Below are 13,810 nucleotides of genomic sequence, written 5' to 3' on the forward strand. Positions count from 1 at the left end.
TTCTACTTAACCCCTTTCGAAAACGCCATCTGCAGAAAAATTTTCAGTTACTATTTAACTAAAGAAATATAAAAACAGTCTAAATTTAGAATGTAGACCGAATATAACCTATATTTGCTCAAGCAAGCTGGAGTACTTCAAGTGTAAACGAGGAATGCAACTTCCTGTTTGTCCTTTTTATTATTGACTACATAACTTAAATTAGTGATTGCATCAATTGTTATTTTCTTTAGAGTTGATACTTCAGTCCCCTTATTTACTTCTTGATCACTTTTTTTAGTATAAGTCTTTATCCTTTAAATTGTTGGTATTAAAAAACCCAGTAAAGATTAAATAATAAAATACTAGAGCTATTGATATGCGACACTAGTTATAAAGGCCAAATGCCTTAGTATATGATTATTACCTTCTCCTAAGGTGAGATCCCTATTAGAAAGGGGCTTTCACCTTAATTTTCTGTCTGGTTATAGCATAAGTTATTACATATGTATGAACCTATAATTTAAAGCGAAGAACCAATAGTAAATCTATTTTTTAAAATGATTAACCATCATTTTTTATTACCCTCCCGACCTTGTTAATTTAGCTATGTAAACGGAAAAAAGCAACGCATGTTTTTTAAGTTCAGCTTAACACGGGCCCTTTTTACTAATTAGACCTCGTTTGTTAGGGATATCTGCCTGGTGCTTCTTCTCTGCAACTAAAGGCTTAATCCAAGGAGTTGTGCTTTTGCCGAGTCGATGTCTTCGGTTTTTTACAAATTTTCAGCTCACAAGACTTTTTCAACTATAACTTTTGATGGTGTTGGTGTAACTTTGAAGGAGCTCAAGCAGAAAATTGCAGAAGCTAATAGGTTAACTGGTGATGGGAGTTTGGACTTATTAATTTTTAATGCTCAAACTGGTGAAGGTACTACTTTTTTAAATTTAAGTTTAACCTCTATTAGTAAAACTTATTGAATCCGCCACTTTTATTTAGGGCTAAACTTATTTTACCTATTTTTTTAATTGCCACCTTTTTTTAAGGTCTTTTTGAGCACGTTATAAGCTTTTTTATAACAGAATACTTAGATTCTCATGAGCTTATACCCCGTAATACTTGTGTGATTGTCAGACGTATCCCATCAGCTAGCAGTGGAACTTTCCTACTTTCAACGTAAAATATAACTTCAGATTTGATAATCCATACTTTCTTTGCTAACTAACTTTTCCTTTCGATGACAAAATTTTTTGGGATAGCGAATCAAGGCCTGTCTTTTACAATGTAATCTTATATTTGTTGTATTTTTTTAATTTTTTCTTTCTACCATAAAATATTTGGTTTCGTACTATAATATGAATGTCTCTCTTCTTCACTCCTTAGGCAAAAAAGGCCTTTTTAACTGAGGAAGACAAACTTGATCAGGTTTTTAAAAAATCTGGGCAAGAACTAAAAAGACATGCGTATGTTATTTAACTTGTAAGTTAAAACATTTATATTTTACCTTAAATTTATTAGAGGCGGTAGAACTGTGCCTAAAAAAGTTCCCTTGCATTACATTTGTCATCGCTGTTATCAGCCTGGTAAGTCGTTCTCCTCCTTTTTGCTTATGCTTATTATATTTATCGTTTTATTAGAGCTCTTTTTGGGATTTTACTTTTGAACTTCTTAATTACCATCTCACTCGTTCCATATAAATATTCTATCAGGGCATTTTATAGTTGATTGTCCCAACACTGAGCAAGTAAAGAAGCCAACTGGCATTCCCAAAGTTTTTTTGAAAAAAGTTGAGGTAAACTGTTTTAAGTTCTAAGCAAACTTTTTTTCTGTACTTACGTATTATGATGTTAGGAGGGGGAGCACGTTAAAGGAGCTATGTTGATGCCTGATGGCACCTACGCAGTTTCGACCGCTAATAGGTTCTTTGTTTATTCGTTAATCTGGTAAACTTGAGGTTTCATTGTTCGAAATATAATAATCTAAGTTAAGATGTTTTAACTTTTTGTAGGCCTTTAAAATATTAAATTGTTGTTTTTTGTAAACTTTAGTATTAATGCCTTATCGAAGTAAAACTAGTTACTAAGTAACTTAGCATTCATAAAAGGCCCTGCATCTTTTTTAGTTTTAAAAATAAACCCAAGAATGGTACTATCGCTAAAGTATTGCTACCTTGTCCTGGACTTTTCCCTCCTTATACCGCACCAATATACTTTGCTTCTGGTAGATACGAGTGGGAACGACAATCCACCGTGTTGGGTAGCGTCGGAGGAGAGGCTCCTGTGCCTACCGAATTGCAATGCCCTCTGTGCAACCAACTTTTAACTGATGCTGTAGACACGCCTTGCTGCGGAAAATTTTTTTGCGATTCTTGTATGCTTTCTATAACTATTTATTTATTATTAAATACTATTGCGACCGTGCACACCTTAAATAATTTTTTATTTTTATTTTTTAGGTATTCGTGAACATCTTTTGGAAAATGATTTTACGTGTCCGAGTTGCCATCGAGAGCGCGTATCACCTGTCAAGCTCGCTCCAAACGAGGCCGTTCGACTCCGAGTCTTGGAATTTCGCGCTCACTCTGCACTTTGCGGAACAGACGCAGAAAATCCAGATAAACAAGAAGAGTTTAGAAATTCGGCTTCAGAGTTAAGTAGTGGTAAAATAAGCACGGGCGAGTCTCAAGAACGGCGTGAGAATAAAAGGGGGATTGATAAAAAGACAAATAGGCGTGATTCCTTTCCGCCAGCTGCTGTTTCGCATAACGCTTTGCTGTCCGAACACCGAGATTTTCAGCCCTCCTTATTACTTTTTAACAGTACTAATTCTTCCAATTTTGTTATAAATAGTTTAGAAGAAACCGATAAAACTTGTTTGAAAAAGCGTAATAATTCTGATAGGAGGCGTAGCGGCGGCGAAGAGATAGATCGCAACTGTATTTACCAAAATAATGATATTCTTCGCTACAAACAGTCGCCTAATTTAAAGAGAGACTGGCCCCTAGCCGACCCACCATTAATAGTCCTTATGAAAATAATACTTTTGACAGCAGTCTTTGTAATTTAGAAAAAATGAAAACTAGCAAGAGAGATTTAAAAGAGGTTTGTACTTTTGAATCGGGAAAAAACATTGCACAAGAAAGGTTTGTTTATCTAGTGATCTCGCTAGTAGTTGCAGAAAAATGTATTTTCCTCTGGTAGGGAGGCAATTCATCGCGTTGCTACTAATTCTAGGAGTCTTAGCAGCAGGAGAAAAGCTCCAAACCGTACGCAGAAGTGTTCTCTTAGAGAGCCTGGAAAACGAAAAAGTAATAAAGAAAGGCTGCAGTCGGAAGGTAGAAAGGTAGATAATAGTGAGAGTAGAAGAGCCGAAAAAATTGTATCTGGTGCGCGTAAGAGTGATTGCCACCGCTCTAGATACAGTAGAATTGAGCAACGCCGTCACATTTCCACCACACAAGAGAGATACATGAATAGAGACAATTTACCTAAATCACTGCGTTTTTAGAAAACTTCGGTCTAGTGACTTACTTAGTAAATCTCCGAGTAGAAGAAGGAAACGTCGAACTTGAAAGCTAAATATTTGTAAGACGGTAGTATTTACAGTTGGGTTGTACTTATCCTATATTCGTGAGACCTTCTTATGTTTTCCTTATATTTTTTGAGACAACTTACGTTGTTAATTTAAGTTTTTAGGTGAATAAAGTCTTTAACATTTCTTATGGAAAAACCTTATTAAAGTTAAAAGAATTTTTCAGTCAGTGCGGTGGAGAAGAGCTTACTTAAAAGAAATGGGGAGTATAATAGAGTTAAAAGCTCTTACTCTACCTTCCTTTTATTAAAGACTTATGGCAACTGTAAAAGCTAATGGGCAGTTCTAAGCACAAAATCTGTCGGTACTGCTTGCTCGCGAGAAACTGGCCAAAGGTACGGTAGGTGGGGCGAGGTTATATAAACAACCCTTTGAATAATCGCGTCGGTGGTAGTTAAACCCTGGACCTTCAGTTTACACGTCAGTGTTCTTAACTTCTGAGCTACAAGACAACTCTAATTATCGGTATATTAAATTTAGCACGCCGGGCACCTGAGTTGATTAAGTCCGTACTTTAGTGATCTATAGACTTTAAACTTCGAAGGCATTTATTATGAACTATTAAGTAATACAGTATATAATATGTTATAAAGAAGCCAATATAGGGTTAGTTAAAGATTAAAATCTATAATTTATATATATAAAAAAATTGCTTCTGAACGGTTCGAGTAGCACAACACCCGCCACCTATCAGGCACTAACAATTAGACTTTGAAAAAGTAGAGCTTGATGCGCACAGTATTCCTTGCTTATAGTTTCTTAGTGTTGTGCTTAATACAGTCAGCCCTTGACTACATATAACAAAACTAAATTTACATAATTCTCGAGCTTAGGGTAAAGCGATGGCGTTAAGGGTTGGTGCGGTAAGATTTACAAGGTAAACTTAGACAGCCTATGTTTTTTCAAGTTAAAGTAAAAAAAAAATTTAAATAATATCTCACTATTGAGCTTCTGCTCAAAATAATTCCAGGCAGATTTGTAAATAATAACTTTTGGAAGTTGTTAAAACGTGTAGGCAAGTTACAGCGTTTAAAGTACTTTAAGCAGCGCTCGTGCTGTCGGTTAATTCATATAAGGAAATGTTGATTAATTACACACTATCACTTTACCCTTACCTGATGTAAGACTTGTGAGCGCCTTAATAGGTTAGTAGATCTGCCATGCTCATTTATTATTGCAAAACACATTGATTTTCAAATTGCAAGTCAAAAAACTTTCTGATATCTCTCTTAAACCTGTACCTTTCCTATAGCTTGGGAATTATCACGCTGTAGTTTTTTTTTTTAAAGATTAACTTTTAAGCCCCGTTACTCATCTTTTTGAGTCTGCCGTCTGAAAAGAATATACCGCTGGTAATCAGGAGGCATATCAGCATCAAACTTGGAGGTGTGCAAGGCAATCTGAGATTTTGTTACATGTATCCATAATTATATTAGTTCAGCCTGTTTGATTATGGGGAGCCCACAGCGTTTATTAAATTTTAATGCATCAAGTGTACTTTATTTTTTCTGTCCTACTCATTCTTCGTGACAATGCTCTTCTCAAGTTTAACTGTAAAATTAATATTTACTATTGTGATGACTAAGATAAATAATGCCACATCAAAGGACTACTACAAACTTAACCTCATCTAAATAGTTTTTGTTAGCTAAGGAATTCAACAGATTAAGGCCCCTTTTTTATGTCCAAATTCCGTTATATTTATGGATTTCATAGTTGAAGAGCTGTTATTAACTAACTTACTAAAAACGATACTAATGCTATTATGGAGAATGTATGAGACCCTCTATATCAGCACTATGTGTAGTATTATGTATCCCACACATAAAAATAAAATCTGTACAACAAAATTTTTTATGTTGAGATTTGTGGTAAGTTCTAAAAAGAGGAGGCCGCACGGTTGGGTGCTTAATTCGTTACAAAGTACACGAGTCGATATTGTATATAACATGACAATTTTTAGTAAATTGTAAAACTTCTTTTGACTTTTTGAGCATTAGAAAAGAGAGTAAGTCTACTCTATTTTTATATCTAAATTTAAGGCAAGCTTTTCAGATTTATTTAGAAGAGTCAATAAAGTAAAATTTTGTATTAAGAGGAAAACTTAATGGATTTTTGTATCAAGTGTTATTATTTAAGGTTTTAGAGATAAACAAATTCCAAAGATACTAAAAGTTTCAAGTTCATTGGTCAGTAAGTTAAATTAACTACAGCACACAAATGGGGCATAGACTTGGAAAGAGCACTATATACAGTGTATTATTCTCTATTCTCTATAACTTCATACCCTGTTATGCACTAGACAAGAAGCAGGCAATAAACTTTTGATCTAAAATGCCAGATTCAACCGATCGAATCAATCAAATAGCACATTACTTAACGTATTACTTTAGAGAAAAGCTCTCCGAGTGATTTTAGAAAATGCCCCAATTACAACTACCTACCTAGAATCAATAATTTTATTATTTTACCCTGTTTCTTCAGTAGTGCTCCAATGAGGATAGTGAGCTAGCCAAAGAAGATGCGTGCTCTTAAAGATACAGGTAGCTAGCATACTACTTCTACTTTTAAGCCATTGCTCAGAAGTATTCCTGTGTGTAAGAACGAGGTTATATACTTATTTATAATTGTTACAAAAGCGGCTTTGAATAGCATCCTTAAGCGTTTCAACGCAAGGTAAAGGAAGACCGAGATAGCATAGGGTTGCTAGCCATGCACGACATCATTTAAATGCCAAGTTATTTGCTACTTCCATACAACCATAGTTTTAAAACTTACATTGTGCTTCCACAGGTCATGTTAGGTAGAACTCCTACTTAATGTTCTATTAGGAGAGATAAGGATGCCAACGAACATGATACTTTGAAGCTAGCGCAACACACCTACTTGGACACCTTAACTAGGTTAAAAAATCTAATTATACCTCGTAGTGACTTTTGATTACTGTGTTTAAATGCAAACTTGGATTACATCCTTCGAGTTTTAAACTCAATGCATTGGGAAGCCCAGACACACATATATACTAAACAACACTATCTAAACACTATCCTTTACCAGTATTATACTAACGCGACCATTTATTAGAAGTAAGCACTGTTATATTAGTCACAACTAACAACAAGCACTCAGCCAAACTTAGGCATAACTTAGCTTAATCTACCAACTACTAGAGCACTTGTCACAAAGTTGAGATATGCAATTCTTGCATACTATCAAAGGGCAATGCACAATTTCAGATACAGTTTAAAGCTAGTTCGGAAGCATCTGGAAGCGATGCGATAGCATTGTTTACGTACCACTCATAACCTGAACCTAAAAAAACCACAGCTTTCGTCCGCAACTATTCGCCTAAGTTAAGTTACATGTATTCAAGTCACTTAACCTTCAAATTGCACACAGCAAAGGATCTGTGGGCCCCAAGTAGAGAAGCGCAAGGAGCAAAGCACAGGCAGTACAGTAGTACACCAATAGTAGCAGCTCTTTATTAAAAGGTTAATTAGCCTCCGAATAGTTTTATGCAACAGACGACTCCTCACTGCGGTTAACTTCAGTTATGAAAATCCGACCACTTTCCCCTCCAAATGTAGCTCAAGTGAAACTGTAATCAGAAGTCAAACCTGTTCAAGACAAAGGTAATCTAAAACCTTTCTCAGGTCTGTTGTATACGTAAGGTTTTACCATTTTAAAGGGCTTATTTCCTGTAAGAGAAGGGGGAGGGGGTGCAGTACGGTTAGGCTTCTAGTCACCCACCGCAGACTAACCGAGGTCCTGGAGATTTGACTTCTCAGATTGGACGGGTTGAAGCGTAGGTCACAAGCACGGCAACCATAGTCACGACCCGGAGGGGAGTGGGGGTTCACCATTCCTTTAAAGTTAAGATATTTTTCAAGCCTACTTTTATGTTTCATCTCAAGCTAAAGGGAGCCCCATATAGTAAAGGGTTACTAAACACCAAAAGGAATGTCAGTTACTACTTTATGATATGCCTTCAGCCAACGTACGGTGATCCACCGTGACGGATCGATACTAGGATACCAACTAATTAGTTTAAGTAACACCTCCAAGCAGTTCGATAAAAACTACCTTACAGTAGAACTGCTGAATTTCATATATAATCCAATCTTTTTAGGCAACTTTACGAGATTAACCTAAGGGCAAAAAGCTATCCTTACTTTAATCAAGAGTGTACTACCTGTTACAAAAGCTGCGAGATATAGCTAACAGCGAAATGCAAGAGATGCCAAGTGCTCCCACTACGAGCTTTGACTGACCGCTGACAAAAATGTTTCTTAAAAGGTTCACCGCAGTGTACCTCGCGATGATCGAAGCAATAGGTAGGTTGCCTACGCATGTCTCCGCAAAAAAGGTAAACCTGATAAAAAAAAGTATAGTTAGCATGCAGGTACATGCGCAAGCAACAGTAAAGGGAACAAGGTCCTATTTTCTTATACATCATTTTTAGAGAGTTTCATGACGCCCAGTGGCCTTCAAAAGGTTTACAACAGTGCTAATACCCATTAAAAGAAGGAGGGCAAATTACTTGTGCAGATATAGATAACAATGCAAGATGTCAACTCATTCCATAGCTAATATTTTATTCTAGTTAGCAATGATTCTTGTGCTTTAGTAGTAGAAGCTAGCACAGAGAAACAACTCGGGTCTTAGTGTTTCCGCTTACCGAAGAATGAAAAACTTGGTAATAAGCAAGTTACTAAGAGGATTAAGGGTGGTTTTAAATGCATTTGCGAAAAAGGCGGACAACAAGATAGGAAACTACCCTTATAAAGTACCAAAGTGTTAACAGGGAGTCCCGAAAAGAAATGTGTACTGTTCACATTTTTTAGTAACCTATATTAGTAGTTACATGTGTATAATGCGCATCCTGCACCATCGCCGTTGTTAGATTGTAAAAGCAAAGCAGTTTAATAATTACTTTTCTTTGTAGCTCAGTATTTGTATAGGCGCTTCAATTTGATTAGTAAATTAAGAGTAATTAAACGTCAAAAATTTTCTAATTTGTTAAAATATTAAATATAATTCTATATCCTTATACAAAAATTTGTTTATTACTTAATATTTTAAACTTTTATAGTTTCCAATTAATGTGCCTGATCTTGCGTTGCTTGCTGTACTAAGTCCTATCGTCGTTTTGTTCTGCTCTTAACAATTTTTTGCAATGATAATTAAAAATTTGATATAAAAAGCGTCCACATTTATTGCAGAAATGTGGTTTTTATCTAAAAGTTAATAGACCGCTACCCTACATAAATAGCAAAAAAAAAATTTAAGAAAATTTGTTAAAGGCTAAAAAAAAAAAGGTGGAGCTAGCTTTCATTTCAGAAACCTGACGGTCAAAAAAATTGTTTATTAAGAATTGGATAACATATAGAGTTATTAGAAAATTATCATAAGGATTGATAACCTTAAAAGCCGCCCCCATTATCTCAAAATATAAATTATTTGCAATTTTTTTTTAAAAGATCTAAATATTAGTGATGTAGATATCAGATGGAGTGAAGACTTGTCTCCTATACTTTTATTTATTAAAGTTTTAGATAATGCGTTAAAGCTTAAACAATAAAGTCAGTTCTATATTATAGCGAAGAATTAAATTATATTATATAATAACGTTTACAATAGTAATTAATTTAAATAAACATTGTAGAAATCTATGGGACAATTTATTAATATAGTTCCGTTTTGAGTGCCATATCTTGCAAGAGCGGAATCTTTAAATGCTGTAAGAACTTTATACTACAACTCTTACCTCTATAGTAATAAAAAAACTTCCTAGTTGATGAGATTAATGTAAGTAAATAAATAAATTAACTTTACAAAAGGACGACTTCTTTACCATTGCTAACTAGCTGTTATCTAAAAATGTTTACTACCTATACGCAACCGCCGAACCATAAAAAACCAAAAATTATCTAATAAAGATTTTAATAACCTTTTCAAGTAATGAGATGAACTTACCTTGCAGAATCAGCTTATGATCAGTACAATATAAATGAAGTATCTAATGGTATAAGATGGATTTAAAAAGAGTGGTATAAAAAACAATAATAAAAATGCTAAGTCAAAGACACTCAAGTGGCTACCTAGGACGGGATGGGAATTTGTTAAAGGTAGTGTGCTAGGTGTAGGCCATAAGTTTTTGTATAAACAGGAAAATGTTAAAAACTATAGACATTTAGAATTGCAGACAAAAATTGAATTGTTCAAAATGGGTGTAATACAAAAGCGCACTCAAGCGACAGTAAAAATAAGTTAATTCAAAAAATTTTTCTTTTGCCTAAGGCTGTTTGTAATATACTCTCGTATATAATAAAGTCTGCAAAGGCTTGCACCAGATGTAATTTATCTTTTTAAGAAAAGTTGGAAAACATAAACTTAATAACTGATAACCTCATAATATTAATAAAAACTTAACAAAATAACATTTTAAATTTTATTAATTGACTATATAAAAACTGGTTATATTAATAGAAAAAAATTTGTAGTCGATTATAGGTCTATTAATAGTATTTCTATAGTAGAAAAAGTTTTAAGCTGTTTTACTTTTACTATTTTAAAAATTTATTACCTGCCTTCACACGATTCACAAAACAATTTTGACTTTAAAGTAGTCTTTCCACTGGATTCATTTCTCCAATTTGTCATGAATGCCACGAGGAAACAAAAATTCAATAAGGGAGCAGGTGTGATGGAAGTACTGTTCGAATTGAAGACATTCCCAAATACCTCTCGAATGTATGACCTTATCACTTTTAAACCTCCTTTTCTACCAGAGTTACTGTTACAAATACTGCAAATTCAGAAGATATTAATATTTTTATAAATAACTTAGGTCAACGGTAACAGAGAAGAACAAAAGAAACAGAAGAGAATAGAACTAACACTAAGAACCACACAACCATCAAGAGGGTAAACAACTTGCATCACTCCTCAAGTTTGCGCTTGCACTAAAACTTGCAAGACCACTTAACAATTAATCATATAGATTTGAGGTAGAGTAGGTTGCGAAGAAGAACTAAGACAAGAGTTTCCAGTAACAATGAGCTGAAGTGTTTCCATAAGGCTCAATCTTATTCTCCCTATCCCTTTTCAGTCTACATGTCTGACTTTCCAGGACACTTAAAATACTAAACTCTTTCTTTTTGCAGACCATGGAGCAAATAGTATATCTTTTAGATGCGATAAATTGGTCCATAACCTTTTTCAGGTTTGTCTCTCAAATATAGTAAAATATCTGAAAAAAATTAACACTAACGTTCTTAAATCCGGATTATTATTAAAAAGTAAAAAGGGCGACCCACCGACAAAGAGTTGCTTACTCACCCAGAAGATTCCTATGGTTGTAAGGCTAAGTGTTCTGGTATAGTGCTAGATACTAATTAATATGAGTAACCTATTAGCAATACTTTTAAAACAAAACGAATTACGAGCTATTTATATACATGCTTACACAGACAAAGCCGTTTTTTAATCTTAAAAAGAAAGTTCTTCTTTTATAAAAATATTTGTTCTCTCAGTATTTGTCCATGATTTTTCTTCTGATTATCGCCTCAATAGGTTACTTTTAAGACTGCAGGTTTAATAAAAAGCCACCATTTCATTTGTTTACAAACGCTCCATGGTTTGTACCAAAACTCCGCTTTATTATGATATAAAGGGTTCACATTATAAATAAATTTATTAAATTTAATTTATTCCCGAGAAAACTTTTCTTTGAATTAGCACGCCTTAGAACTTTCTAGTTTAGAATATTCTAAGTTACGAACCTGGCGACTGTAGGAAGTGACCTCGTCCTCTGCCGAGCTGAGTCACGTGAAGCCCTCTCTGAACACGAAGGGATGTACGCATACATAGTGAGAAAGCGGCTAAAAGCTATAATTATAGCTCTGTAATGTTATTGTTATAAATAAATAATATAATAAACTGGAAAATATAGGTGGTGATGTTGTACACATCATATTAGATGTTAGTAGTTATACCGTGTAGGGCTAGAAGATTCGTATAACCCTAATATACTAATTACTTTTGTAATTTCTACTTCTGTCATATATATAACTTATAGCGTAAATGTCTTTGTTTTTTATAAATCTTTTTGTAGAAAAATCAGCAACTTTTTTTTTATAAACTTTAAAAAGAATATTCGCTTTCGATCTAACAGAAATTGGAGCCTTTCGCAGTTCACATGAATATATCAAATGCTATTGGTTTTTTCACTTTTTGCAGCCAAAAAGTTTGTTTTTAAAGTTTTAATATAAACCTCTTTTCCCCCTATAATATAATTTTTTTTTCATTGATGTTTTACGCTTATAGTTATATTTGTGGTAGGAAAACAACTTGTTTTATGAGGATTTGAACTTTTTAACAACTCATCTGTCCTGTGAGGAACTTTTAAATGTTTTAAAAACCTGCTCTACAGTTATATGTTATAGTGTTTAGGTTCCTACAAAACTTTATTAATCAAACTAGGATTTATTTGACTGCGTAACTTTGAAAATTTTATTGAGACTTAACTTGGAACGTGAGGACTTTACACAGTCGGTTTTTTCATAATCATTTCGCAATTTCCCTTTTCTTTCTTTTAATACTTGGTAGACAACCTTTAAAAAGTGTTCCATCTTCGATTTTTTGGGGAAACTAACTGAATTCGAACTTTTTTGGTACTTTAAAGATCAGCAAACATTCGGATCCAGAAGCTTTAGTTGTGCTAGCTTAACGATGGCCCTGGTAATTTTCGAATTAAAGAAGAAGGTGGTATTTCTATAAAAAAAAATAAGGTTTTGTGATTTTATAATTCGTTTTATTTTTAATAAAAGAAAACTATGAATTTTCCCACAATGTATAGTATCTTACAACTTGTTTACAGCCTTTCCCGAAAGTATTTTTTTAGTGAGTACGAGCTTCTTGTACTGCGACAGGTGAATCATCCTTGTTACGATACATATACATATTTTCTTGTTGGCTTGAAACTTTATAGTGTAGACTTTTAAGTTTCAAATTGATAATATGGAGAAGTATTACGCTTGCGTACAGTTGTCTTTAAAAATTCTATCAAAATTGTTTTGTTCTGGTATCAATAATTTTGGTAAGGTTAAAAAATATTTTAACTTTTATAGCTTTATTAAGCACTTAGATGTTTATAAATAAATAGTTTGTTTTATTAGTCGACTGCCTAAGCATATATGAAGTCCGCTTACTTGAACAACTCGACAACCAACTTTGCAGCAGCAGAGCGGGGACCCTTTCTTACCTGCCCTTGGCCATCTCTGTATGGGTCGCCGGTTGCTGTCGAACCCTGGAAGTGATTTCAGAGAAGGCTGCCAACATACTACTAAAGACAGAAGCATATGGCGAGGACTGGCCAGCATTGTTCAGCCGTTTTGTAGGCTTTTGGAACCAGTTAGCTGAAGGTTTTTATCATCTATTATTTGCAAATGGTGGTAAAGTCCTCTTCTTGCAGCGTATGAATATAAGTTGCGTGAAAATATCTCCTTTTTGACCAAGAAAGGGGATGAACGCCTCTTCTTGTTGTCACAAGAGCTCCTATATTCTCTTACCGAAAGCGACACTTTATTGGTTCGCACAATGCTAAACATGTTTAAAGTTAATGCGTTCGCAAGCGTCTGTGAGGACTTTGCTCCTGCGCCTCTGCGGGGGCGTGGAGTGAGCACCCAAATAGTGAGTACCCCTTCAGCTGGGGAAGTGAGCCTTTTTATACCCCTCCACATGTCGTTATTAGCGCTACTGGACGCTATAAAGTTTGATGTCCCCTTAATTATAGACTGGTTGGTCTCCTCAGGTCCGTTTGGATTCGACCGGCTTCTATTCTATAAAATTCATCGTTGCTTAACAGAAACGCCGCTCCTCGAGTACCTCCTTCTTAACTTAAAATATTTAAGCGCCGACAAACACTATAGCAAAGTCTTGTCTTTGGCCAGAAAAGTCGGTCTGCTTGAAACTTTTACTGCCACGCTGCAGGCGTTGTACAAGTCTTGCCGGTCATTTAACGAAAAGGTTGAATAAGCTGTTCTATACGCAAAGTAGAAACACACCAAACATCTTTTTACTGCTCTAGAATCTGTTCCCTTATAAGGCCGATGTCCTTGTAGAGCATTTAAAGGTAGTAGTACTGAGGGGTCCTATTTATTGATGTCGTACGTGTATAAATTAATAATACTTGATTAATATACTCACTTAATATTTCTTTGTCTGTAACGAACTCGCT

At 34.5% G+C, this 13,810-nt stretch overlaps 2 protein-coding genes across 2 annotated transcripts; both read left to right on the top strand.

Annotated features, from left to right (window-relative positions):
* Window positions 1-771: 771 nt before the first annotated feature.
* Window positions 772-3,557, top strand: LOC135120932 (uncharacterized). The gene is made up of 11 exons (XM_064045258.1): window positions 772-909; window positions 1,062-1,155; window positions 1,239-1,263; window positions 1,363-1,442; window positions 1,498-1,562; window positions 1,689-1,771; window positions 1,831-1,898; window positions 2,204-2,349; window positions 2,435-3,036; window positions 3,157-3,370; window positions 3,487-3,557. The coding sequence occupies exons 7-11, from the start codon at window positions 1,855-1,857 to the stop codon at window positions 3,555-3,557; spliced, it is 1,077 nt and encodes a 358-aa protein (XP_063901328.1). The 5' UTR covers window positions 772-909; window positions 1,062-1,155; window positions 1,239-1,263; window positions 1,363-1,442; window positions 1,498-1,562; window positions 1,689-1,771; window positions 1,831-1,854.
* Window positions 3,558-11,926: 8,369 nt separating this feature from the next.
* Window positions 11,927-13,795, top strand: LOC135120923 (uncharacterized). The gene is made up of 9 exons (XM_064045248.1): window positions 11,927-12,003; window positions 12,055-12,126; window positions 12,181-12,339; window positions 12,402-12,503; window positions 12,568-12,670; window positions 12,750-12,995; window positions 13,046-13,384; window positions 13,439-13,599; window positions 13,661-13,795. Exons 3-9 carry the CDS (start codon window positions 12,304-12,306, stop codon window positions 13,733-13,735), a joined length of 1,062 nt encoding a protein of 353 aa, XP_063901318.1. The 5' UTR covers window positions 11,927-12,003; window positions 12,055-12,126; window positions 12,181-12,303; the 3' UTR covers window positions 13,736-13,795.
* Window positions 13,796-13,810: the final 15 nt, after the last annotated feature.

The sequence above is a fragment of the Zophobas morio genome, unplaced genomic scaffold (genome assembly GCF_036711695.1).
Source record: "Zophobas morio isolate AGI-343-1 ecotype UQ-CSIRO unplaced genomic scaffold, CSIRO_AGI_Zmor_V1 ptg000451l, whole genome shotgun sequence".
NCBI classification, from domain to species: domain Eukaryota; kingdom Metazoa; phylum Arthropoda; class Insecta; order Coleoptera; family Tenebrionidae; genus Zophobas; species Zophobas morio.